At 43.9% G+C, this 25,000-nt stretch overlaps 2 protein-coding genes across 4 annotated transcripts in view; one reads left to right on the top strand and one right to left on the bottom strand.

Annotated features, from left to right (window-relative positions):
- spast (spastin) overlaps window positions 1-8,847 on the top strand; it is a 21,026-nt gene extending 12,179 nt beyond the window's left edge. For both annotated transcript variants that reach the window (XM_042103636.1, XM_042103637.1), the window contains 9 exons: window positions 1,063-1,134; window positions 1,363-1,438; window positions 1,980-2,071; window positions 2,214-2,293; window positions 2,486-2,528; window positions 4,205-4,284; window positions 4,575-4,645; window positions 5,219-5,259; window positions 6,165-8,847. In XM_042103636.1, the coding sequence (XP_041959570.1) occupies window positions 1,063-1,134; window positions 1,363-1,438; window positions 1,980-2,071; window positions 2,214-2,293; window positions 2,486-2,528; window positions 4,205-4,284; window positions 4,575-4,645; window positions 5,219-5,259; window positions 6,165-6,290 (681 nt within the window). In that variant the 3' untranslated portion in view covers window positions 6,291-8,847. The remainder of the gene's footprint in view (window positions 1-1,062; window positions 1,135-1,362; window positions 1,439-1,979; window positions 2,072-2,213; window positions 2,294-2,485; window positions 2,529-4,204; window positions 4,285-4,574; window positions 4,646-5,218; window positions 5,260-6,164) is intronic.
- A 1,155-nt stretch (window positions 8,848-10,002) lies between these two features.
- ugp2a (UDP-glucose pyrophosphorylase 2a) overlaps window positions 10,003-25,000 on the bottom strand; it is a 16,441-nt gene continuing 1,443 nt past the window's right edge. For both annotated transcript variants that reach the window (XM_042103666.1, XM_042103665.1), the window contains exons 2-10: window positions 24,809-24,933; window positions 22,013-22,120; window positions 15,489-15,680; window positions 13,867-14,000; window positions 13,043-13,340; window positions 12,395-12,592; window positions 11,581-11,823; window positions 11,028-11,132; window positions 10,003-10,787 (exon numbers count right to left, since the gene is read on the bottom strand). In XM_042103666.1, the coding sequence (XP_041959600.1) occupies window positions 10,680-10,787; window positions 11,028-11,132; window positions 11,581-11,823; window positions 12,395-12,592; window positions 13,043-13,340; window positions 13,867-14,000; window positions 15,489-15,680; window positions 22,013-22,120; window positions 24,809-24,907 (1,485 nt within the window). In that variant the 5' untranslated portion in view covers window positions 24,908-24,933 and the 3' untranslated portion in view covers window positions 10,003-10,679. The remainder of the gene's footprint in view (window positions 10,788-11,027; window positions 11,133-11,580; window positions 11,824-12,394; window positions 12,593-13,042; window positions 13,341-13,866; window positions 14,001-15,488; window positions 15,681-22,012; window positions 22,121-24,808; window positions 24,934-25,000) is intronic.

Here is a 25,000-nt window from a genome sequence, read left to right as displayed (position 1 = left end):
GTCCAGTGAATCTCTTGTGAACCACCCTTTAACTCAAGCTTTGTCCTAGAGTGCCAGCAATCTAGACCATTGTTGATGATTTTTGTACATCCACAGCATATTCTGTGTTATAGCTATGAACACATACAATGGTTCGTTTAAAAGGTGAGACTTTAAGCTCTCAGTGGGTGCAAACTATGTATTTCTACACACCTCTGTTCCTGATAAATCCCACGCTAAACAGTGGCTAGTTTTCATCAAAATCCCTGTTTTTTTTTTTAGAAATGGAGATGTTGCGTCTTTTATGAGTCACTATCACCGACATATTCGGCACTCTGGCAAGGGCGTGCCCTCTTGCAAGCGCGACTCGGCCTACCACCCACTCCGCTAGGCCCGGCTCGTGGTGGAGATGGAACTCCCTCCTCAGCACGGTGTTCAGTCACTCCTTGTAATGTTTTTGACCTGTCGTGGTCAGAGTCATCTTGTCTTAGTAGAAAGGTGGACTCATCCAGCGTTGTCTGGCGAAAATGCACCTGCTGCAATATCTTTTTCTTCGACTTTTTCATTTCTCCCTTCAGCACCTGAGAAGTGTTGCCTGCAAAGTTTCTGGGAAGAGATCTAACGAGACCTGCCACCTAGTGATAAACCCACGAAAATAAATGACCGGATTTTGACCTGGCGTGCATGTCACTGATAGGCTAATCAGTGACTGATTCGAAACAAAGCGGCAACCATCAAAAGCCGAGTTAAGATCAAACATCCAGATAAAATGTCCAGATCTTGCGTTTTCATGAGTTTTCGATCGTCATATATTTCATTTCCATTCATCACACAGTTCCCAAAATCACATATAAGGTGTGTTAGAGTGTCTAGTTTCGTAATAAAAAAAAAAAAGCTAAGAACGTAATATTACGTTTTTGGCACTCAATGAGTTAAAGAATCCAGTGAATCTCTTGTGAACCTCCCTTTAAAGAGTCCAGTGAATCTCTTGTGAACCTCCCTTTAAAGAGTCCAGTGAATCTCTTGTACATGTACTGGATGCTTCATGCTAAAAGCCTTCCCTATGTCTTTTTATACCACCAGGCCAAAGCAGTTGCTATGGAATCAAACGCCACCTTTTTCAACATCAGCGCTGCCAGTCTTACCTCAAAATACGTGAGTCTTCTTCATTTGTCATTTTGGACGTTTCTATTTCAGTCTTTGATAAGGTAGTCAGTTAAAAAACATAACTATGATTCATACGATTATATGTGGAAATGAATTAAGTTACAGGTGCAGCAATGGTTTTGTCCAGCTGTATTTGAATGTCTCTTGCTGCTGTTTTGCACTGTTGAAAACATGCCAGTGCAAATCACTGAGACAAGCCTTGTGTTCGGCTCCTAGGTAGGGGAAGGGGAGAAGTTGGTGAGAGCCCTGTTTGCTGTGTCTAGGGAGTTACAGCCGTCGATTATCTTCATTGGTAAGCTTTCTTTCTTTCTTTCTTTCTTTCTTTCTTTCTTTCTTTCTTTCAAGGCAGACAAGGATACATTTATTATTTAGTAGTGTCTGTGGAATCTTAAGTTTAGGATGCATACTGTGGAAGTCCTAGGCTATGAGAGGCACTTTGCTCATGGCCAAATAGCTTCATTTAAATGCACTGATTTGCATTAAAGCAGAGCTCAGCATATTTGCCACTAGAGTCTCTCTTAGTTATTGGATGGGGACTGTGCTGCTCTTGATGTGGAGCTGAGCCACATGCGTAGAGATTCCTCACTTGAGCTCTGTGTGTGTTTACTCAGGCCTGGTGTTTGTGTTTGATTGCTTTGGTCTGTTATGTTATTGTGTTATTACTAGGAGACTTAGTTGTGTTTTTAGTGTTTTTAGTTGGTTAACATGCAGCGGTTGCCTTCTCAGAGCTCTCTCTCAGTCTCATCTTGAACCAAAGAGGATTTTGGCAGGTCTGTGTGTCATTGATTGGCACTGCTCTGTGAGCAGTTACTAATGTCTGTTGTAACATTCAGATGAGATTGACAGCCTGCTGTGTGAGAGGAGAGAGGGGGAGCACGACGCCAGCAGGCGCCTCAAGACCGAGTTCCTCATTGAGTTTGATGGGGTAAGGATACTGTGTGTGTGTGGGTGTGTGGGCAGAGTAATGGGTTAGTGATAAAATAGTAGCATTTATTTAGTGTTTAGTCAATGTTGGTGTGTGTGACTACTGTCAGTAGTCTTACGTGTGTGTGTGTGTGTGTGTGTAGGTGCAGTCGGCTGGGGATGATCGGGTGTTGGTGATGGGGGCGACTAATCGGCCACAGGAGCTGGATGAGGCTGTTCTCAGGTACTGGGGATCGCTTCACCTTTACCCTACCTGGTGTACTACAAAATATGTTCCTGTGCACCTACAGTATACACCATGGGCATGTAAACATTGACAAATTATTCATAAAAGATTGACATTTGCTTCTGTTTCTATGATCTTAATAAATACACATTGCTCTTTTAACATCAAAGCTCTCTGTCATGTCCACAGGCGATTTGCAAAGCGCATCTATGTGGCGTTACCAACTGAAGAGGTACGTTCTTACTTACTTAGTTACTTTTCTGGCTGTTTGTTTTTATAGAGCTTAGAGTCTGCACCCCATAAGCCCATTGGTACATTGATATTTCTCTCCGTAATGTGTACATCACATGCGCTACAAATCTGTTTCAGTAGATCTATATCCATCATCGATTTGAATTTATTCCAGACTCGACCCATCTTGCCTCACTGCACTGCATGTGCAACACTGTTTCAATGCCTTCCATTATAACAGCCAACCCGCCTACCCTCATAAGGCCATCCTTAAAAATATTTTTGTTTGCAGTAACAGCCAAAAAAAATAAAAAATGGGTCGGTAGGTAGGTCAATATTTTTTTTTTCAAGATTCAAAGTAAAAAAAAAAGTTCAATTTTGGTCATGTTGATTACCTAGGAATGAATTTACACAAATGTGCATATCGTGACGTAACTGACTGGGTCTTCAACCCGTGCCTTCAGGCGCACCATTGCAAACCTCATTCTGATGCAGGTTATATAGACCAGCCTTTCTCAAACTTCTTTGACCTGAGGCCCGGTCATGGCAGACTTTTGGGTCATAGGGCTCATCTACATGTACCCAGAAAGAAGGCTACAATAGCTCTTGACCACGTTATATTGAAATTTGACTATACAATACTCAATGCTATACAGTGTATTATACAGTCTCTGCTCTGTTTCTAAGGAAGTTACAAAAAACAACGTCGTTCTATTAAGTTTCGTTAAATAAATAAATAGCCTTCCAACAGGTTGAAGCGGAGCTTTGATACCAACGTTATCGATTAGTTTCAGTTTCTCTCGCGCAGACGCGCATTGAATGAATGCTCATACCACCACTTAATTGTAGGGCTCCATGTTTAATGACATCGATAGCAGAAACGTTTGTTTTCTTTTTTCGTCGATCCGCGGTTTCTTGATCAACTGCGCAGCAAATTATCAGATGAAGCACCGGGCCTAATTTCACTCCACGACTCAGCAGTCTCCATGTTGCGGACCCATATTTTGAGAAATGCTGAATAGACCACAACCAATTTCAATACTCCGACACGGTCACCGCTAGACTAGGGGGAGAAGGGATGAGAAAAGATCTGGCCACAGTTCTTCCAGAACTTCGTAACAGCGTTATCAGTTTGTGTGAATGAAACGAAGTGACATGCGTAAAACCAATGGTGTAGAGATGACGCCACAGGTTTTTTTTTAAGTGAGCCACGTTTGCATGTAGGCAATTTATATTCACAATACTTGGGCCTACTAAAATAACTATTATTTTATTGCATTTGTATTGGTTGTTTAGAGTAAAAAAAAACAATCGGTCGGTATTAACGCAAGTTTACAACCGGCAAGTCGGTCGGACTAAAAGGAGAAAAAAAAAAATATTTGGGTCGGTTCTAAATTGACAGGGTCGGTCGGGTTACGGCAAACGAAAATATTTTTAAGGATGGCCTAATTACAACTGTTTGATTGTGGCTTTATTGTGTCATAAATGCGACTTTATTGTGTCTTAATAGTGACTTTATTCTGTCTCAATAGTGGCTTTATTCTGTCTTAATTTGCGGATTTATTCTGTCTTAATAGCGGCTTTATTCTGTCTTAATAGTGGCTTTATTTTGTTTTAATAGTGACTTGATTCTGTCTAAATAGTGGCTTTATTCTGTTTTAATTGCTGTTATCACAGACACGTCTGAAACTGCTCAAGAACCTCCTGGGGAAACATGGCAACCCTCTCAACCACAAGGAGCTGTCCCAGCTCGCCAGGTAACGAGCGTCCAGACATCAGCCAGCTGTCTGTCAGCAGCAGTCACGCTCACACAAGCTTTCACTTCCTGTCTCTCTCTTGCCATGAGTCGGTGGCTTGGACATGTTTTCCAGAAGTATCTATTGGTTTATATATTCGACGTCTGTACTCTGCTGTCTCAAATGACCACAATACCTCAATGTCTTTTTGCTATGTTTTTGTTTACTAGTTAGTTGTCTATACAAGTGTGTGTGTGTGTGTGTGTGTGTGTGTTTGCTATTTTAATGGGATTGTTTCCGGTGTGTTTCAGATTGACAGACGGCTACTCAGGGAGTGACCTGACGTCACTAGCTAAAGACGCTGCTCTTGGGCCCATTCGAGGTGACCACTGCCAATCCCTTTGCTATCAATTGTTTCTTTACACGTATTCTGCTAACATGTTGAAATGTAGTAGGAAGATCTGTCTCTAGCCTGTCATGTTTCTTTAATTCACTTCTAATTTGCCATAGTTTTTATTTATCTTTTTCCAAATTGGCTGACTATCTAATGTGGAGACACAGCACTCAAAAAATACTCCATAGAAATGCATGGGGCTAGTTTGTCCCGCCAATATGGCCGTTGTCTACACATATCCCACCCCTTCTTCGGCAAAACATCGACATGTGAATACATTGAGCCAATCATGTGGTGTGATGTGAATACATTGAGCCAATCATATGGTGTGTTGTGAAGACATTGTGCCAATCATTTGTTGTGATCTCGCCACTGGAGCAAGATTGGTGTCGTGAAGCCTTGCGCACGCGCATTTCTACCGAAATAGATGCCCAACGAGTGCCCAAAAAGCATTGCCAAATGGCCGCCGAGTGGAGGGACTTGCCTAAAAGGACTTTGCTATAACTGACCTTGTACTGATCTTGTGAACGATGTCTTATAGTCTAATTTCCTCTGTTTCAGAGCTACGACCTGAACAAGTCAGAAACATGTCTGCAAATGAGGTTAGTCTCTCATTTAGTCATTTAAAGGAGTTGCCCTGTCAACTTACAAAATTTAAGCTTGGAATATGTCATATAAGTTGGCTGTTTTAAATGTTTTAGGGTGAAATTAAATATGTTGGCGTATAAAAGGATGTAATCTGTAATAAGTGACTAAATGAGCATTAAGTGAATTGTTGTAAATGTGGCTAATGCCATAAGAGTAAATATCAATGAGATGTAATGTTAAAGGTAAAAAAGATTTTTGTGGGTAGAAGGGTGCCCCCACTCCATGTAATGTTAAAGGAGTACCCTGTAGTATTTCCCCCGTAATGTGCCCCCACTCCAGATGAGATGTAATGTTAAAGGAGTACCCTGTAACATTTCCCCTGTAATGTGCCCCCACTCCAGATGAGATGTAATGTTAAAGGAGTACCCTGTAACATTTCCCCTGTAATGTGCCCCCACTCCAGATGAGATGTAATGTTAAAGGAGTACCCTGTAACATTTCCCCCTGTAATGTTAAAGGAGTGCCCTGTAACATTTCCCCCCATAATGTGCCCCCACTCCAGATGAGATGTAATGTTAAAGGAGTACCCTGTAACATTTCCCCTGTAATGTGCCCCCACTCCAGATGAGATGTAATGTTAAAGGAGTACCCTGTAACATTTCCCCCTGTAATGTTAAAGGAGTACCCTGTAACATTTCCCCTGTAATGTGCCCCCACTCCAGATGAGATGTAATGTTAATGGAGTACCCTGTAACATCTCCCCCGTAATGAATCTTGAATTTCCCCTGGGGATTAATAAAGTATCTATCTATCTATCTATCTATCTATCTATCTATCTAATGTGCCCCCCACTCCAGATGAGATGTAATGTTAAAGGAGTACCCTGTAACATTTCCCCCGTAATGTGACCCCACTCCAGATGCGTAACATCCGCTTCAGTGACTTCCTGGAGTCCCTGAAGAAGATCAAGCGCAGCGTGAGCCCCCACACCCTGGAGCAGTATGTGCGCTGGAACCAGGAGTACGGGGACACCACTGCCGTCTGACCCCTTCACCTTTGACCTCTTGACCCTGACATCTCACCCCGCCCTTCCTGCTGCTGCTGATGATGATGCTCACCCTTACCGCTAGGGGGCAGTGTGAGGGAGATGTAGAGACTAAAGCTGGACTTGGGGGAGAGAAAGCGTCCTTTGTTTTTGTTTTTTAAAAAAAAGAAATGAATAAAAAAACAAACGGGTTTATGGAAGAGAAGGAAGAAGAAAAGGAGGAGGAAGGATGGAAAGATGGAGGGAGGTGCGTTTAATAACAGCTATTTCCAAAATAGGCTTCAGTTAACACACACACACACACAGATGCAGCAGTTTTGTTTTTTGTCTTTTTTATTGTGTATATAATTTCTCTCTCAGTAACGTTTACCGGTAAAGTTAACGTACCCCTCTAAATCACACACTCCTCAGAAATGCTTCCTGCAGACAGACGAGCAAGAGAGTGCAAAGGGATTGTTTTCTTTCCCACTCCAGCAAAAAAAAAAAAAACAACAACATGGTCACCTTGACCAGTGTCGCCCAGTTGAACTACAATATTCTACTACAACATCCAGTGACACAGAGATGCCTGACTAACAAATGACAGTGTGCAGAAAAGACTTAAACTGTTTTATACTTCTGACATCCAAGCAAGGGTCCTTAAATGCTAGAGTACAGGAGCATCCTAGCAAGGGTCCTTAAATGCTAGAGTACAGGAGCATCCTAGCAAGGGTCCTTAAATGCTAGAGTACAGGAGCATCCTAGCAAGGGTCCTTTAATGCTAGAGTACAGGAGCATCCTAGCAAGGGTCCTTTAATGCTAGAGTACAGGAGCATCCTAGCAAGGGTCCTTAAATGCTAGAGTACAGGAGCATCCTAGCAAGGGTCCTTAAATGCTAGAGTACAGGAGCATCCTAGCAAGGGTCCTTAAATGCTAGAGTACAGGAGCATCCTAGCAAGGGTCCTTAAATGCTAGAGTACAGGAGCATCCTAGCAAGGGTCCTTTAATGCTAGAGTACAGGAGCATCCTAGCAAGGGTCCTTTAATGCTAGAGTACAGGAGCATCCTAGCAAGGGTCCTTTAATGCTAGAGTACAGGAGCATCCTAGCAAGGGTCCTTTAATGCTAGAGTACAGGAGCATCCTAGCAAGGGTCCTTTAATGCTGGAGTACAGGAGCATCCTAGCAAGGGTCCTTAAATGCTAGAGTACAGGAGCATCCTAGCAAGGGTCCTTTAATGCTAGAGTACAGGAGCATCCTAGCAAGGGTCCTTAAATGCTAGAGTACAGGAGCATCCTAGCAAGGGTCCTTAAATGCTAGAGTACAGGAGCATCCTAGCAAGGGTCCTTAAATGCTAGAGTACAGGAGCATCCTAGCAAGGGTCCTTAAATGCTAGAGTACAGGAGCATCCTAGCAAGGGTCCTTAAATGCTAGAGTACAGGAGCATCCTAGCAAGGGTCCTTAAATGCTAGAGTACAGGAGCATCCTAGCAAGGGTCCTTAAATGCTAGAGTACAGGAGCATCCTAGCAAGGGTCCTTTAATGCTAGAGTACAGGAGCATCCTAGCAAGGGTCCTTTAATGCTAGAGTACAGGAGCATCCTAGCAAGGGTCCTTAAATGCTAGAGTACAGGAGCATCCTAGCAAGGGTCCTTAAATGCTAGAGTACAGGAGCATCCTAGCAAGGGTCCTTGGACTGTGGCGCTGGTCCAGGAGGTTCCCACCCCGGTAGGTGTGACCCTAGCCTCTGTGCCTTAGTGCCTGGGTGGAAATAGACATGCACATCTCCATCTGGAGTCCAACATGACAACTCATACTAAATAACAGTAAATGTGGGTAAACGCCGCTGTGATTGGGGTCTCCGTGTGTTTTAGCTGTGTTCACACGTTTCAGAAGTGCACATTCGTAATGGTGCATTTGGTGTAAAGCTATGAAGTGGTTTGAGAAAAATCTCTTTGTACCTGACACTTGGTACTTGCACTTTCCAAGTGCAGACAGCACGTCTGTCTCTGGACTTGAGCCGGAAAATCCATGGGAATAACGCACTATTACCAAGGAGACATACTGGAATATTGTGCCAATGGAGGAAAACGTTTATCACTATACTTGGCCTCCCTCTCACATTCCCAGCTCAAGTCCAAGTTTTGAGTGAAATTGTTGTTAAGCACTTCTTGTATAATATGATTATAGTATATAGTGTATCTGTTTGCAGAGTGCAGTTTGCTGTGAGTGAAGATAGATCAAGTAAAAAAAAAAAAATACCAAAAGACTAGTATGCTGCTCTGTTGGCATCTTTGCTGTGATTTGGTGGGTTAGGAGCCACAGAGCTTTTGAAAAGATGTAGCATGTTTGAAGTGGAAGTGTGACGTTTTCACCCCAAATGCTTTTTATGATTTGCTTCTCTATTGTTTGCCTAGATTAATCCTGTTGGAGTATGTGTGTACAGTGTACAGTACTGACAGTGCATGCAGTGCAACGGACAGCACCATAGAGGTTACTGGCGCCGTTTACAGTAGATATTTACTAGCTGCAAACATCTCATCCAGTGAGTAGTGAATGGGAAGTGTTTGTGTGTGTGTGTGTGTGTGTGTGTGTGTGTGTGTGTGTGTGTAAAAAAAAAAAAAAATTGCATCTGCAGAATTTACAATCTGCATCATACTATAGATGTAATGTTAAATATATTTAAATCAAGACGTGGTGGAAAATACAATAAAATACAAAATCTTGATATATTGAATCGAAATTGAATTGACACATGCGCTTAACTTCAGCTGATATTGCTGAGTCTGTAGATGCTCATCGCTCAGACCATTACAGAGGAGATGCACCAGTGTAGTGCTGTGGTGATTCAGTAGTGTGGCTTCTGAGGGATGGATCGTTGGACCTGACTCCCTTTCTCCCCCTCGCTCACACCATTACGGAGGAGACGTTGTAGTGATTCAGTAGTGTCGCTACTGAGGGTTCTATTCATTTATGCAGCACTTCCTAAGTTCAGTCATACTCCCTTGTACAGCTTCACCTTGGTGAAGCTCAAAGCAATTTACTGTACGTGGGCAAGTAATGGGGCTAATTGGTAAACCCTCAGACTGTTTGAAAACACTCGTCTTTGCTCCAGACAACAAAGGCGTAACCAGACAAAACAACATCATGTTGTAGGCTTTTTGTTTTCAGTAAATATTCTCCAGGTTTGACCTTGATGATGCACACGTCCTTGACCTCCTTTAGTTCCAACTCAAGGCAGGCATTGGTCTTAATCAGTTGTTGAGTCTTCCTAAGGACTAGTCTAGTATAAAATGAAGTGTGGATGTATGTCTTGTACACAGTTTCAATCTTTTTTTCAATCTTTTTTTTGTCTCAGAATGTGAAATATGATTGTAAAGTTGTGGGTACCGAATACGCCTTAACTGCCGGTATGACTGGTATGTAAGCAAGCATGGTATTCTAATAAATCTTTAAACAATTGTTGGCGTCTGGTTTTTTCCTGTGACAGTTTTGCAAATGTTGGGATTTCTTTCAGTTAATGTCAAGGTGATAGTTGAACATGATTTAGTAGACAAGTCCTCTACATAACTTCAAATTAATTCAAACATGTTTAAGAATAGCATCTCAGTAACTGGTACCATAGTATAAATATTAGTGTAAATGACTCTTTCACAGCAGAAATGCACTAACTGTCAAACCCTAACTGCATGTGATTTGGCTGTGTAGTTGGTCAAGAATGACACAGACACAGGGATGGCATGTTGAGTCCATGTATTGCACCTTTATTGATGTCACAATGAACTCAGGCACCAGTGGGCATTGCTGGGAAGCCTTGTAACAACAGAACTGAGCATAGATCGAGCTTAGACGAATACAGTCAGTACGTCAGGGATGGAGTCTGGGACAGCAGAGGTCACACCCTCGGCCATTTATTCACTTATACACTTCCTGGGTCACGCTCCCTTATATAGGTGTAACAGTGGAGGTTGCACTTTTATTCTTTCGTTCGTCCATTCTTTCATACACTCATTCACTTCCTGGGTCACACATCGTCTCAAGTTCTAAAAGGGAGCATGCACCCATGCGAGTGTTCAGAGGTAGTCTTGTTCATTCATATGGGGGGGGGGGGGGGGGGGGGAAGGAAGAGGGTTACACCCTGCACATTTCTAAGACATTCCACATAAGGGCAGCATGATTGTCTAACGGATTTTTTGGGACGTTGAAAGAGACGGGCCAAGATGACACAAAGACACGGATGGATAAACATCAAACAATGTCCTTTCCTCCAAAGGTAGACACACACACAGGGGGAGGTGGTATCTGGGTGTTTTAGGGTCATTATGATCGTAGAACTGTGTGTCTGTGCGGTTTAATTGTTTTGTTGTTGTGATGTTTGCTTGTTTGGTTGGTTTCTTGTCGTCGTCGCTGCGACCTCAGTGGTCGAGGATGCGCAGGTTTCCGGATACGATCTTGTTCTCCAGCATCGCTCCGGCAGGGATATCAATCCGATCTCCGTGATTAGCAATAATGATGACAGTGCCCTGAACAGATGATATGACACCGCAAATGAGAACATTAACAGACAAAAGGCCAATATAACTCATTCTTATATTTTATAGACAGGTTTTACAGTGCTATCTACACTACAATTTACTACAGATAAATGCTTCAGAAACTGTAACATGCCAACTATATATATTAGTTTATAGTATTTGCCAGTTGAAATCTGAACCAGTTGAAGTTGAAACCTTAGGCAGAAGTGTTTAAATGATGGACTTTACCTTGAGGGCGACTTGTTTTCCAAATGTAACGTCTCCTGACACTGTTAAGTGATCCAGCTCCAGCATGTCTGGTATACTCTCAAATCTCTTCAGGTAGTCTTGGACCTGTAACACACACACAGACCTTAGCAATGTGACACCCTTAAACACAGACGGAAAAAGGCATGAGAGATATGTATGTGATTTGCGTCATGTGAAAGGGAAGACATTTCATGTTAACACAAACAGGACAACACAACAATCAAGGAAGAGATGATAAACATATTCAAGCTCTTCAGGTTCATAAAACAAACTACAAATGTAGTCCCAACAATTTGTATCAAATTCATAACTTCAACCCTCCAAAAAGAGGATCAGATGAGGGATTTGTTGCTCATTAGAAATATAAAAATAAAATAAATATTAATTAAATGCCTAAACGACCTTTAAAATAACAATTTATCAATTCAAAAGATTATCATGTGTAGCATACCCAAATGCTCTCACTAGTCAACACACACACCACACACAAGCCCCTGCCAACACTGACCACACTCTGCCGTCTATGACCCACCTTGGTGAAGGAGCTGCCCAGCTTGACGTGCGGCGTGGTGCGGAACTCGCGCTTGGGGCTCATGGTGAGCGAGCCAGCGTCCAGGCTGTACAGGTTGGACATGACCAGCAGCAGGTCAGAGGTGGTCTTGACCGGCAGGAAGCGACTGCGCGGCACGTTGATGCCCAGCGCGTTGTCGAAGCTCTTGATGGCGGCGCCCACCGCCGTCTCCAGCTGGATCACGTTCAGACCGCCATCCAGTGTCTGTAGGAGAGAGAGGGAGAAAGAAAGAGAGAGAGAGAGAGAGAGAGAGATGGAGAGAGATGGAGAGAGAGAGAGAGAGAGAGAGAGAGAGAGAGAGAGAGAGAGAGAGAGAGATGGAGAGAGAGAGAGAGAGAGAGAGGGGAGTAATAAGTGAGTGACTATAAATTCCTTTGGTTGTCACTGTTTATTTTGTTGTGTCCCGGATAAATAACTCAACCAAATAAATAAGAAATTAATAAATTAACACAATGCATTAATTAACATATCTATGTGTGAGTCATTAAGTAACTATACAATACTTAACACATTCACCCATAAGTAAGTTAATAAGCCTTAATTAAAACATCCATGCGCATTGCGCAAGTCTTTAAATAAGTAACTAAGCATTAATTAATGCACCCACACATGCATAAATGAGTAAGTACCGGTAACTATGCAAGGTGCTTAGTTAGTGCATAACGTATCTACTTACTACCATAAGCATCAATTCACTAGTGCTGGCATAATTTCTTCAGAACCCAAGTGCATGACCCCATGTTGTACATGTTTTCTACAGCGACTCGCGTCTCACCTTGGGGTTGACAATGATCTCCATGTCCAGGGCATTTTTGTCCTGCAGCCGCTTGATGGCGGGCAGGGAGATCCACAGGTTGTTGGTGTTGAAGATCTTGAACTTGGTGACGGACTTAAACTCGTCCACGTGGGCCTTGGGCACCTGGGCGATCTCGAGCAGACGCAGCTTGCCATCGTACTGAGTGAGCGTACCACCCTGTTTAGGATAAGATGACAATAGGAGTCAATGTCTGTCGATGTACGATGATCGATTGTCAGAAACTGTACTTGCAATGCAAAACCCTAAACTAGCAGATTATCTTGAGGATACTCAGATAAAATGTTTCTCTTACTCTCTCTCATACACATAATATAATATAATTCTCAAGAATATGAAATAATTCGCTGCAGACTGTACTTGCAAGGCAAACCCAAACCGAACAGGTCATCTTGAGGAAGTGCCTTGCCATGTTTACTGCTTGATTAATCCTACAACATACTGTACGTCTATAACCGAAAATGAGAATTCCAGAAAAGGAATCTATGAAGATGTGCATAATATGTATTTGATCGTTCATTTGTTTAATTAACGATATATTTAAAAATGAATCGTTATTTAAACAAAATAGCATCAACACCATTCAACCATCCCTCCTCTCGTCTTCACCTTGACGTCAGCGCGGGTCTTGTCCGTGACCTCCATGACGAACTCGCAGCGGCGGTCGGCGGGCTGGCTGATGAGGTGGTTGAGGATGTGCAGGTCCACAGTGGCGCCCAGATTGTCGATGTTGGACACGAAGATGTACTCCTTGCCCTGGGCGATGAGCTGGTCCAGCAGGCCCGAGTTGTGGAAGCTGGCGTAGATGTCGCCGTGACCCGGCGGGTACCAGGCCTCCGCGTTCTCGCCAGTCAGGCCCAGGTTGGTCGCCACGGGCAACAGTGACTCTTTGTTGATGCGCGGATACCTGGGGGAAAAAAATTGCAGTACATTGTATGTCATACCTTCATGTTTGTACAAACATTACAGATATTAATCATATAGACATATACAAAAAAGAGGATATCTCTCTCTCTCTCTATGTTTTTTTTTTTTTTTCAAAAGTTGATGCCCCCAATGACCTAATGAAATCTATTGGGATAGTCTTAAACACTAACTGCACTAAATGCTCTCCAGTGCTTGGACTCCAGAGGTTTGGGAGAGGAATAGTGAGGGTAGAAGGTGTGGATATTGGGTTTTTAGAATTGCGTCATCAACGCGGCACCTGAGGGGGGTGTCGTGTGCCTCCCAACAATTGAGACCGCGCGTCAACAGCGTACAACTTTGACAAGCGCAAATGTTGCACGGAGGAGCACAGCGCTTCCTTTAAACGCTAAACGGGCACTCAAACTCCAGAGGCTGCCAAGAGGACGAGTGAGGAGGAGCACAGCGCTTCCTTTAAACGCTAAACTCCAGAGGCTGCCACGAGGAAGAGTGAGGAGGAGAGGCAGCACCTGCTCTGGTTGAAGGTGTGGATCTTGACGCGGTGGTGGGTGTACTTCTGCAGGATCTTCTTGGTGTCCTCGTCCGTGTTGAAGGAGTTCATGAGGACCAAGGGCACGTCTGCGTCATAGGTCTTATTCAGGTGCTGCACAGGGAGGCCCAGTGTGGGGGAAAGAAAGGTAGAAAAGAAACATGAATGAATGGATGAGAGGAGAAGAACAAAGAGGAAAAGACAGACAGGTTATATGGATGGATGGATGGATGAGTGGATGAATGGTGAGAAGTTAAGAAGACCAAAATCAAAGAATGAAAGAGGAGGCAATGGCGGAGAAAAGAGGGCAAGACAGGAGGAGGGATGAGAAGAAAGAAGAAAGGTAGAAGAGAATCAATGAAGGAATACATGAATGAATGAATGAATGAATGAATGAATGAATGAATTAAATATCTGAAACCTTTGGAAGTTTTCAGATTCTTCAGATGTTGCAATACAATGTCATCTTGCTAACACTCAATTATAACCTAAAGTAGCATTCCCAAGGCTCTCATGCCAGACCTAAAAACTGGTAATGTTATGACCACTAGAGGGAGACCTTCATTGGCGGCAGGATTACACTGGCTACACTTTCCTCCTGTCCAATGTTCACTAACATTCAACATTCGTTTGTCAATAAATTCAACAGATTTCACAACTATATAAATAAAAACTTGATCTTGAATCATCAAGATCTACTTGTTTGTTAATTTTTATCATATATACAAATAACCATGCATGGGAAAAAAAAACATTTAAACAGTTTAAAGGTCAAAGTTGACCCACCTCTCATGGCAAACATACCGACCTGACCAAAGGTACTTTATGGAGTGGAAAATCAATGCTAGGACAAAAATATCAACTACAACTGCAGTGTGGCCTAAAAGAAAGCTGCACTGTAACAAGAGCACAAAGAAAAAGTATAAACTCAGAAATCCAATTTTAAATCCATTTTAAATGAAAACGAAAACGTCCTTCCTGCTGCTTCAACAATATGTTGACTGAGCATTCTCTTTTAACGCAAAATCCTCTCCACAGACGCCTATTTTGCTTTGCCTCATTTGAGGTCTTCATTTACAACTGGGCAAAAGCCATCACACTGCTGTGATAAGCATTGCATCCCATGTGTTGTGTCTTTCAGGACCTACATACACATGGCTGAGTTTCTTTTTTAAAATATACTTTCAAAATATATTTAGATATACATTTGTTATATTATCATTTTTTATATCTTAAAGGCTTGTATGACTTTACTCAGACAGGACAGTGAAGAGAGACAGGAAGTGAGTGGGAGAAAGAGCAACAGGTTGGGACCAGGAAAGGAGCCGGGACTGACTCAAACCTGGGTCCCCTGGGGCACTTGGGCCCCGAGTGTGGATACTTGCTCCACAGCACAGCGCAGCCCACCTGGGCCCGTTAGGGCTCGAGTCCACCAATTACGTTTTTTTGCGCCGACAGCGCCCTCAACCTCATTTTCAGAGGGCTTCAGTCAAGTGTTTATCTGTCAGCACAAAAAACGCATTTGGTGGACACCCTATACTCATACTCAACGTGTCCACGCACTGACCCAACCTCATCCCGACACCTTCTCCTCCGTCGTACCTCGATCTGCTGCACGGTGAGGTCCAGGAAGGTGTTCTCGTTGCGGACGCTGATGAGACTCTTGGGGCCCTTGCAGCCCATGCTGGTGCCCAGGCCTCCGTTGAGCTTGACCACGGCCAGCTTGTTGAGGGCCTCCCTCTCGGGGATGCCCTCCGGGAGCCCCTTGGCGGAGATCTTGTCATACGGCTGGATCTGTCACCGGAGGAGAGCAGAAGAGAGCAGAGGAGAGGACAATACACTGGTTATGAAACGCAGATGTACAACATAAACACGCCCACACGCATGCACGCACACACACACACACACACACACACACATATTCCATCGGACCAGAATGTTAAGGGATGTGTAGGCCAATGTCATTTTTTCCATCCATTCCATCCAGTCATTTTTCTTATTCTACCCTAGGGGAAACTTTACATTTTACAAATTACAAGTGTAAGCAGCAAAAGCAACACAACAATAGCACAGTACTAAAACAATGGTTACATAAGCCACTGGAATGGAATGTAGATATATTATTAAGAGTAGAGGGAAAAAAAATGAATTCCCCACTAAACAGAGCACGCAGTGATAACAGGCTTTGTTCCAGAACTGAAGGAGTAGAACATCAGTGAAACCCTGGAGGCCTTCTCTAGGTCATTCATAACTTGATCACCACATAAATGGTTTTTTTTTTCTACAGTAGCCTTAGCAAGAACTGGACATTGCACAGTTCATCACTGTCCAGGAGAGCTAAATGAACCAGACAGCAAGCGTGGCTCGTAGACACACACGCAGTTGTAAACTTGATCACTAATAGGTGGCTTCCTCTTCTGGAACGGTAGCCAGACCACTAACACGGAATGACACAGCGTCGCCATGGAAACCCTTTCGAGCCCAATGGGCAGACACACAGACCCAGTTGGCAAGGCCTCTTACGTGTGTCCAATAGCAACAGGGGCAGCCACCTCACTTCACAGCACAGTCAATGTTAAACCTGGACAGACTGACCACCAAGAGAGTCCATCCGTAAAGAGACCCACAATGCAACTGAATGAATGAATGAATGAATGAATGATTGAATGAATGAATAGAACAGAACCAGGCCTGGCCTGTTTCCCAGAATTCACTACGGCCAAGCCTTAGAGAGGAATAGACCCTGGGTGTCATGGCAACTTGCTGCAGCGCCAAACAAGGAGAAAAAAACGTCCAATGAAATAGTTTTCTTTCATTAGGCCAACGTTTTGGTACCTCTTGACACGTTCATCAGGGTCAACCGGTACAGCTCCACACAGAAGAGACAGAGAGAGAGAGAGAGAGAGAGAGAGAGAGAGAGAGAGAGAGAGAGAGAGAGAGAGAGGGAGAGGGAGAAAGAGAGAGATACAGAGAGAGAGACAGAGAGAGAGACACAGAGAGACAGAGAGAAAGAGAGAGTGAGAGAAGAGAGAGAGAGGGAGGGAGAAAGAGAGAGAGACAGAGAGAGAGACACAGAGAGAAAAAGGGAGTGAGAGAAGAGAGAGAGAGAGAGAAAGAGAGAGAGAGCGAAAGTGAGAGAGAGAGACAGAGACAGATGGACAGCGGAGGGCTGGAAAGGGTCAAGGGCTTAAGAGCAATGAATCACCGGTCAGCAGCAACACCAACCCCAGAGACGAGGCTACGGTTTGGAACCGGTCAACATTCATGGTCCAGGCTACAGCTTGAACTGATGTAACCCCGCTCGGACGGACGACTGGGGAAGAAAAGTTTGATAGGAATGCGAACAGACTTTTTAACAGGGTGAAAGACCTGAAAGTATAAACACACATAAACCCTCAAAAATCTACTGTTAACCAAGAGACCAGCTGTTTGCTTTTACTTCTTGTGAAATATTTTATCATGTTTACCACGTCTATTTGACATTCTTAACGTGTCTGGCCGACATCACATGTTTTCTACATGGACACTTCGTAGTCCAGAGCCCAGAGCTGAGGACGTGCCGAAAGGCACAGCTGCATTGTGGGAGTTTCACAATGTGGGAGATCGGTGTGCGAGATGGCATGTCTCTGACCTTTAGGGGCCAGGAGCACTACAGCTGTGGAAAACAGTGTTAAATATAGAACGGGCTCGCTTGATGTGCACTACTAGTGTTGGCTGGGTGTGTGTCTGTGCGCTTGTGTCTGTGCGCTTGTGTGTGTGTGTGTGTGTGTGTGTGTGTGTGTGTGTGTGTGTGAGAGAGAGCGCATCACAGATCTTACACTGTGGCTGACTTTAACTACACCATTCACTACCCACTGGTTCATTCTGAAATACTCCACATCCTTCACGATAGATACAGTAGATAGATAGATAGAGAGATAAATAAGAGATATATAGAGAGAGACTGATAGAGACAGACAGGGAGGTAGATATCAGTGATGTTGACTTTGGCTAGTGTTGGGAAACTGGGATAAGGTGAACAGCCCTGTGGGCCCCAATACAAACTCATATGCGTGCCTGCCGGCCAGACTGTGTGTGTGTGTGTGTGTGTGTGTGTGTGTGTGTGTGTGTGCGCATGCATGCATGCATGCGTGTGTGTATGAGTGTGTTTGTGTGTGTGTGTGGCATAGAGCAAACACACTTTTACGTAACAAGCCCCATTCAGCAGAGCCTATAAATTGTACACGCAAATTAAACAGGAATGCTTGACTCAGAGCGCTGTGTGCTTGCAATACAAGATCATGTAGTTTGCATTTAGTCACTTTGAGGACGCAAAGGGAACGTTCATGATATGTACATTAATACCCAACCAACAGTTAATAGCCAATAAGCACCACAGTGCTGAGCTTTTAAAGACAAGCTGAAGTATTGGCAATTACTTCACTGTTTTCTCAGTTTTTGCTTCTTTTCACTGGCTCTCTGTCATGACGAATGTCTGAGAACCTCCATTGCTACCTTTTTCTAGCCGGTGCCTGGCGTGTATGTGTATTTGAATGCAGTAAAGCAATTCGTTACACTCGTTATACTTCCTGACACTGAGGCCGTCAGCCTGCCGGCCCAAAGTTGCAAGGGTGGTTTTTCCACTCACAGGCCATAGGGGGAAGCGAGATAGCCACCATTCAACCCGAAAAAAGCCATATGACCATTCCAATGACTCTGAAGCTGTTAAGGTAAATGAAGCTAAAAAAAACTGCATAGTTCGTCTTTAATGGGCCAGATCAGAGGGAGCTATATCTAGCATGATAGGCCTAGTCAAATAAGTGTATTACAAAACGAGATATCAGCACAGGGGAAAACACATTAAAAAAAAAAAAAAATTTGCTGTCTGTTTTAATATTGGGCCATCAGATGTGATAAACAACTTTGGATTTGAAAATGAAAATGTCATATTGATTTATATGAATGTGTAATTTTACCCAATAGACATAAAGTAAAAAATAAATAAATAGACCACCAGGGTCAGGTCCAAGAGCACATGGTCTCTCAGTGCTCTAGAACACTGGCTGGCATGATTCTGCACTCTACTCTGGCTCAGCGTCAATGTTAGCTTTAGCGGTAGCGTTTGAGATCATATTCCACACTGTGACTCAGATGACTCCTAACAAGCCTGATGCACACACTTATATATAAGCATATAAATGATATAGGCATATAGAGTCCAGCTAGTGTGCACATGCTAATCTATCAAGGGCGAAATCATATTTTTTCCCCCCCTTTTGGGGTTTTGTAAGGTGCTGTAGGTGCCAGGTGACCTGGAAGTCAAGGTTAGCTCCAGCAGTGGTGTGTGTGTGTGTGAGGAGATCGTATTGCACATAGCAGCTCAGCCCACGGTGGCGTTAGCGAGCGGTGGTGTGATTGCTCAGGGTTTGCGACATACTGTAGGTTAGTTACAGTTTCGCAAAAAAACCCACGCGGGTGGTGCCATTAAACCCCTAAATCTCACTGTGTGGAACTCTATCCAGCCCCTTAGAGAAAACCTACATCCTAAAATAAAACTAAAATAAGGTAAATAAAAACACACGATACAAGTATCAAAGTCACCGGCATTGATTAATCCACTGGTAACTTACACAAATGAATACTACCCCCCTGTGATTGGCTAATTTAACTAGAATGGTCAGTCACAATAACTTCACCTAAGATAGTAAACGCCAATGACACGTCACTATTTGAACAATTTTGACACGCAGCATTGCAAACGAGTAGCCCAGGCCGATTTATAAGGCTAAGCCTCCTCTTGAGGCTTCCACTTTTACATTACATCTGTTCATTCAGCAGACGCTTTTCTCCAAAGGCTTGCTGCTAACCCTGGCGTAGTAGACCACGGGCCCGTGCAGAGCAGTCAGACTGAGGTGTGGACCTGCTGCTGCTGCTGCCGCCGCCCGACGTGCACGATGACCTTGTGTGTGTCGGGGAAAGATCAGTGCAGAGATTGGGTTTCACATTCCTCTGCAAGCCAAGCCAAGCCAAGCCAAGCCCACGTCCACGTCCACGTCCAGCCCAGTATAGTATAGTGCGAGGCATGCCTGTGGAGCGCCGTGAGGTCCGAGTGACACAACAGGCCGTCTGCCTTTCTGCGAGGTCACCAGACCAAGACACGCCCACTCAGGAGAACTGGTCACCAGTTTGGCTGATGAGGGAAATGTCAGCCAGGATTGGCGCTATCGAGTCACTAACACTTCCCCCCCCCCAAAAAAAAACTCTCTTTCTCTCCTTCATTTGATCCCCAACATTAACACTTTACTCCCTCATTTGTTTGTTTTAGTTTCTCTCGCTCTCTCTCTCTCTCTCTCTCTCTCTCTCTCTCTCATTTGATTAAACACTTTACTCCCTCATTTGTTTGTTGATTAAATTTCTCTCTCCTATCTCTCTCTCTTTGTTTCCTCCTTGCACTCTCTCTCTCTCTCTCTCTCTCTCTGTTGATGTAAGGATGCTGGAGAGGTCAGGCTATTTATAAAGTAACCTTCTACTCACAGGGGTATTTCAAAGCGGAAAGTGGAGGCAGATTTTATAGAAATGAGTGGGGGGCGCAAGAGACAGTGGAAATGTCATGGGTGATGCATCCCAATCTCATTATGCACATCTTGCGCGCACGGACACACACACACACACACACACACACACACACACGCTGGCAATGACACTGTTAAGAAATAAAGTTATGTGACATCATGCAAATCCAGAGGCTTTTGAGTCCATATATAGAAATGTGAGATAAACTTCATTGCCATGTGGATAAACTATGTCAGCTCAGTTCACTGTGCATGAACCTCTTCATTCATCACTGTGGAGACCGTCACCAGGCACACCACACACACACACGATCAGTCACACTCTTCTCACATGCAAACACTGCAGTTGTGGTTGCCCTGGTTTCTATAGTGTATCTAGTATATGCAAAAGTCCTCCTCTCTCCCTCTCCTTGTCTCTTCTGTCTCTCCCTCTCTCTGTCCCTCCTTCCCTCCCCCCTCTACACAGGCATGCCGCCTGACACCATTCCAAAACCCCGCACACCACCCCGCCCCACCCCACCCCACCTCTTCACCCCCTGCGCCGAAGTCACATAACACTCTCCTCCCCACCTCTCTTCTCTTCTCTTCTTCCATCCCCTCTTCTCTTCTCCTCTACTCCCCTCTCCACCTCCTCTCCCCTCTCTTGTTCAGTGTTCAGCATGGGGCCCCTGCCTGACTACTAGACCTCTCTGCTCTGCGGTAGCAGAGCCGACCCACTCAAGAATGGACTCTTTTATCCCCCTCTAAAACACTCCACAACGGCAGGGATGAGGAAGGGCACCAGACGTACCCCCACTCCCCCCAAACACACCCCTCCTTCTGTAACTTCAGTCTCAAGGACATTATTCCTCTGTCCTCGGCACATTTTATTCCGACTCACATGTTCTTATCGGCTGTAACGTGACACAACTGCCATCCTGAATGGCAAAAATAGGGCACTTTCAATTCTGGTAGCCAACAGTGAGCATGTGACACGTCTAACACGTGTGTGTGTGTGTGTGTGTGTGTGTGTGTGTGTGTGTGTGTGTGTGTGTGTGTGTGTGTGTGTGTGTGTGTGTCATGTCTGACACACATGACTGATAAAGTTACTGTCTGTAATAACATAACACTTCTACTAATACCACTAGAATGTCATCCCCCATCTTGAATTTCCCCTGGGGATCAATAAAGTATCTATCTATCTATCTATCTATCTATATACCGTAGGTCTGTATGGCTAATAAGAAAAAATAGAAGTATTGGCACCAAAACTAAAATGAAAAATAGATGACAACAGGTAACAACAGCAGGTAACAATGAACACCATCACACAAAGGCTCTCAAATAAGGCAAAGACTGAAAATACTGTAACTTGTGACCAAAACCAATGAACAAAGACTGTCCAACTAGCCTACTGTACAAAACAAACCTTGAAACAGGGTGATTAAACAAAATTGTATAAAGGGTCATCATTTCATGACCAAAAACAATCCCACTAGCTATACAGAACATCACACTCCATCCCAAAGGCGGTCATAGTGTGAGAGTGAGGACTTTGTGGACAGGTGAGGATTTGGGACAGGTGAGGTTACTCACGGATTCCTCTGGGGGCCTGTGGATCTTGGCCCAGTCCACTGAGGGGCCCTTCACCTGCAGGAACCTGTGGAAGAGCTTCTTGAAGCCCTCGAAGTCCTTCTGGGCAATCTGAAGAGCACACAGAATCATAGAGAGGACACGACCAGGTGAGTGTGTGTTTGATTAGAGATGACAGCAACAGGTGAGTATGTGTTTGGATAGAGATGACAGCAACAGGTGAGTATGTGTTTGGATAGAAAGAACAGGAGAGTGTGTGTTTGAAAACTAGGCACTGCACTTAATAACAACTAGCACCTGTCTGGTTTGTGTAAGTAAGCCATATGAAGGGGTGTGAACGTACATTATAACAACAACAAAACAAATAATAATAATGTTAATTAATTTCACTGCTGCTGACACATCGGGGTCCGGTTCACCCTGTCGGGACTTATTTTCCCAATAATGACCGGCGTTCTATACATTATCCCTTTTCTAGATACTCAAAGTAGCTTTACATTTGACCTATAGAGTGCTTTTCTAGATCCTCAAAGTAGCTTTACATACAAGTTAAAACAGGATAAAGGCAATCATAGAAGAAAACAAAACATAAAAATCAAAGCAATATGCAACATTATGTTATACATAAAAAGCAGTTCTGAAGAGATGGGGTTTTTTGAATACAGACAAGTCAGTGCAGTCTTCTCTCCTGTGGGAAAGGGCAGCAATGGAGAAGGCTCCATCACCCTAAGTTGGGTGCTTTTTTTAAGTATATTTTTTGGCCTTTTTATGCCTTTAATGACAGGACAGTGGAGAATGACAGGAAGTGAGTGGGAGAGAGAGAGTCGAGGTGGGATCCGGAAAGGACCACGGGGCAGGAATCGAACTGAGATACTACTCTGGCTCCTCTCAATGCATTTACCTCGTGGGTGTAGAGAACAGAATCATTGTGAGTGTGGAGAAGACTCCATCCTTTCCGGATAGCATTCTAGAGTTTGAGTGAAGTATGTTGTGTTAAAATACCCCGTAACATTCAACATGTTACCTGACTGTTACCTAAATGACTAATTATGACAAATTCTAAACTAATTAACAATACTTCATTACATACTGTATGAATTATTTGGAAACATTTAAGCGCTACTACAGTAAATGCCAAGATAGCAGTACAGTCTGTGCATCAAAGACTTTTCATACAGATCTTCGCTGCACATAGCAAATTCAACGTTTGACAATAACTTCTGTGTCTGTGTAAGTATTACATAACCAGTCCCTGAGACAGAAATAGACAGCTTGAGTGAAATATTCATGAACCTCTGTAACCAAAGACTCTTGTCTGTGGCAGACCACTTAATGAGCTTGGTTCAACTTGGCTGTTTGGACATTCAGGCGTTGACAATCTGGTGTGAGTGCCTCTAAGTATGTTCTTGTTTGTGTGTGAGTGAGAGAGGGAAACACTCCCTCATGATTGGAATGGACTGGACTGGACCTCCCTCCCCCACTCACACTCACACTCTCACTCTCACTCTCACTCTCACTCTCACTCTCACTCAGCTCCTAATTGAAGAATCATATGTAAGGGATAACACATTGCACAGCGATCCGTTATCAGAAAAATAATGCACGTTCGAGGTGGTAATGCGGCTACGATGCGCAGCTAAGTGGACATTTAACCTCGAAATGTATTATTTTTCTGATACCCTAATGCCGTGGAGTCCATTATCCGGCTTATACCACTGTTGTTACACCTGTGTTGTGTTAATTTGCTGCTATAATTTCCACCTTTTGTTCGCTAAAACTGTCATGTTTGTAGAACTACTTCTTTCTTCCACATATCGACTAATTTATCTCACAGGACAAACTGGATTTACTAGCTCTAAATGGATGGTTGCTATGGCCAAAGGCCAGTCATTAGTTCCATCTCTCTCGTTGTCAAGCGGGCATATCCCAGGGATTCTGATGAACCTCAGTTTTGTAAAATCACTGTTTGACTTAGCCTACTGCCGTGTAACTGAGCTTAAAGCCACCTCAGTCATATGCTACAATGTTGCTAAGTCCTGAACTTCTGTCAGATCGCTAATTTATAGTTCTGATGCAACGTGACCGTTCATTTAAACTTCACAATGAGTTTGGCGAATTCATATACAAGCGAAATGTGGCCAACAATGGGAACTACTTCTTATCTGAATAATTGACGTTCTAAAGTGTGCATCAGAATAGAAAAGTTGACCAAGCAGTGGTATAATTATTTGCAAAATGCTTAGAGTTGTTATTTGGGGGAGAAACAGGAAGTGCCATGAGTCCTAATTTTTCCACCACGGCCTCCTCTTCCCTGCAATACAGCAGACAAACGCTTGAAGCAAAGACTGTTGTTTGGCACAGTTAGGGGCTTAGCTGTCCAGACTATGTGTCCTGTGTTGATATGTATGTCTATGTTCATATGCATGTGCCTGAGAGAGGGGGAGCTGAGTGTGTGCATGCATGTGTGTGTGTGAGTTTGTGTTTGTGTGTGTGTGTGTGTATGTGTGCATGTGTGTTTGTATATGTGTGTGTGTGTTTGTATATGTGTGTGTGTGTGTGTATGGGTGTGTGTGTGTGTGTATGTGTGTGTATGTGTGCATGTGTGTGTATGTGTGTGTGTATGTATGTGTGTGTGTGTGTGTGCGTGGGTGTGTGTGTGTATATGTGTGTGTGTGTGCATGTATATATGTGTGTGTGTGTTTGTGCATGTATATATGTGTGTGTGTGTGTTTTGTGTATATGTGTGTGTGTGTGTGTGTGTGTGTGTGTGTGTGTGTGTGTGTGTGTGTGTGTGTGTACCTTAGCGTCGTTGCCCGTGCCGGTGGTGACCAGCTTGTCCAGCTCGGCGTGCATGGAGCTCTCCAGCTGCTGCCGCATCTTCTCCTGGAACTCCGTCATACCGTTAGTGCCCTTACCCAACCCCGCTGATCAGGAGAAACGAAGAGAGGAGGAGAGAGGAGGATGAGGAGGAATGAGGAGGATGAGGAGGAG

Source organism: Alosa sapidissima, chromosome 9 (genome assembly GCF_018492685.1).
Source record: "Alosa sapidissima isolate fAloSap1 chromosome 9, fAloSap1.pri, whole genome shotgun sequence".
In the NCBI taxonomy this organism is placed as follows: domain Eukaryota; kingdom Metazoa; phylum Chordata; class Actinopteri; order Clupeiformes; family Clupeidae; genus Alosa; species Alosa sapidissima.
Note: the sequence above shows the minus strand (reverse complement) of the source record. Positions and strands in the feature narration are given on the sequence as shown.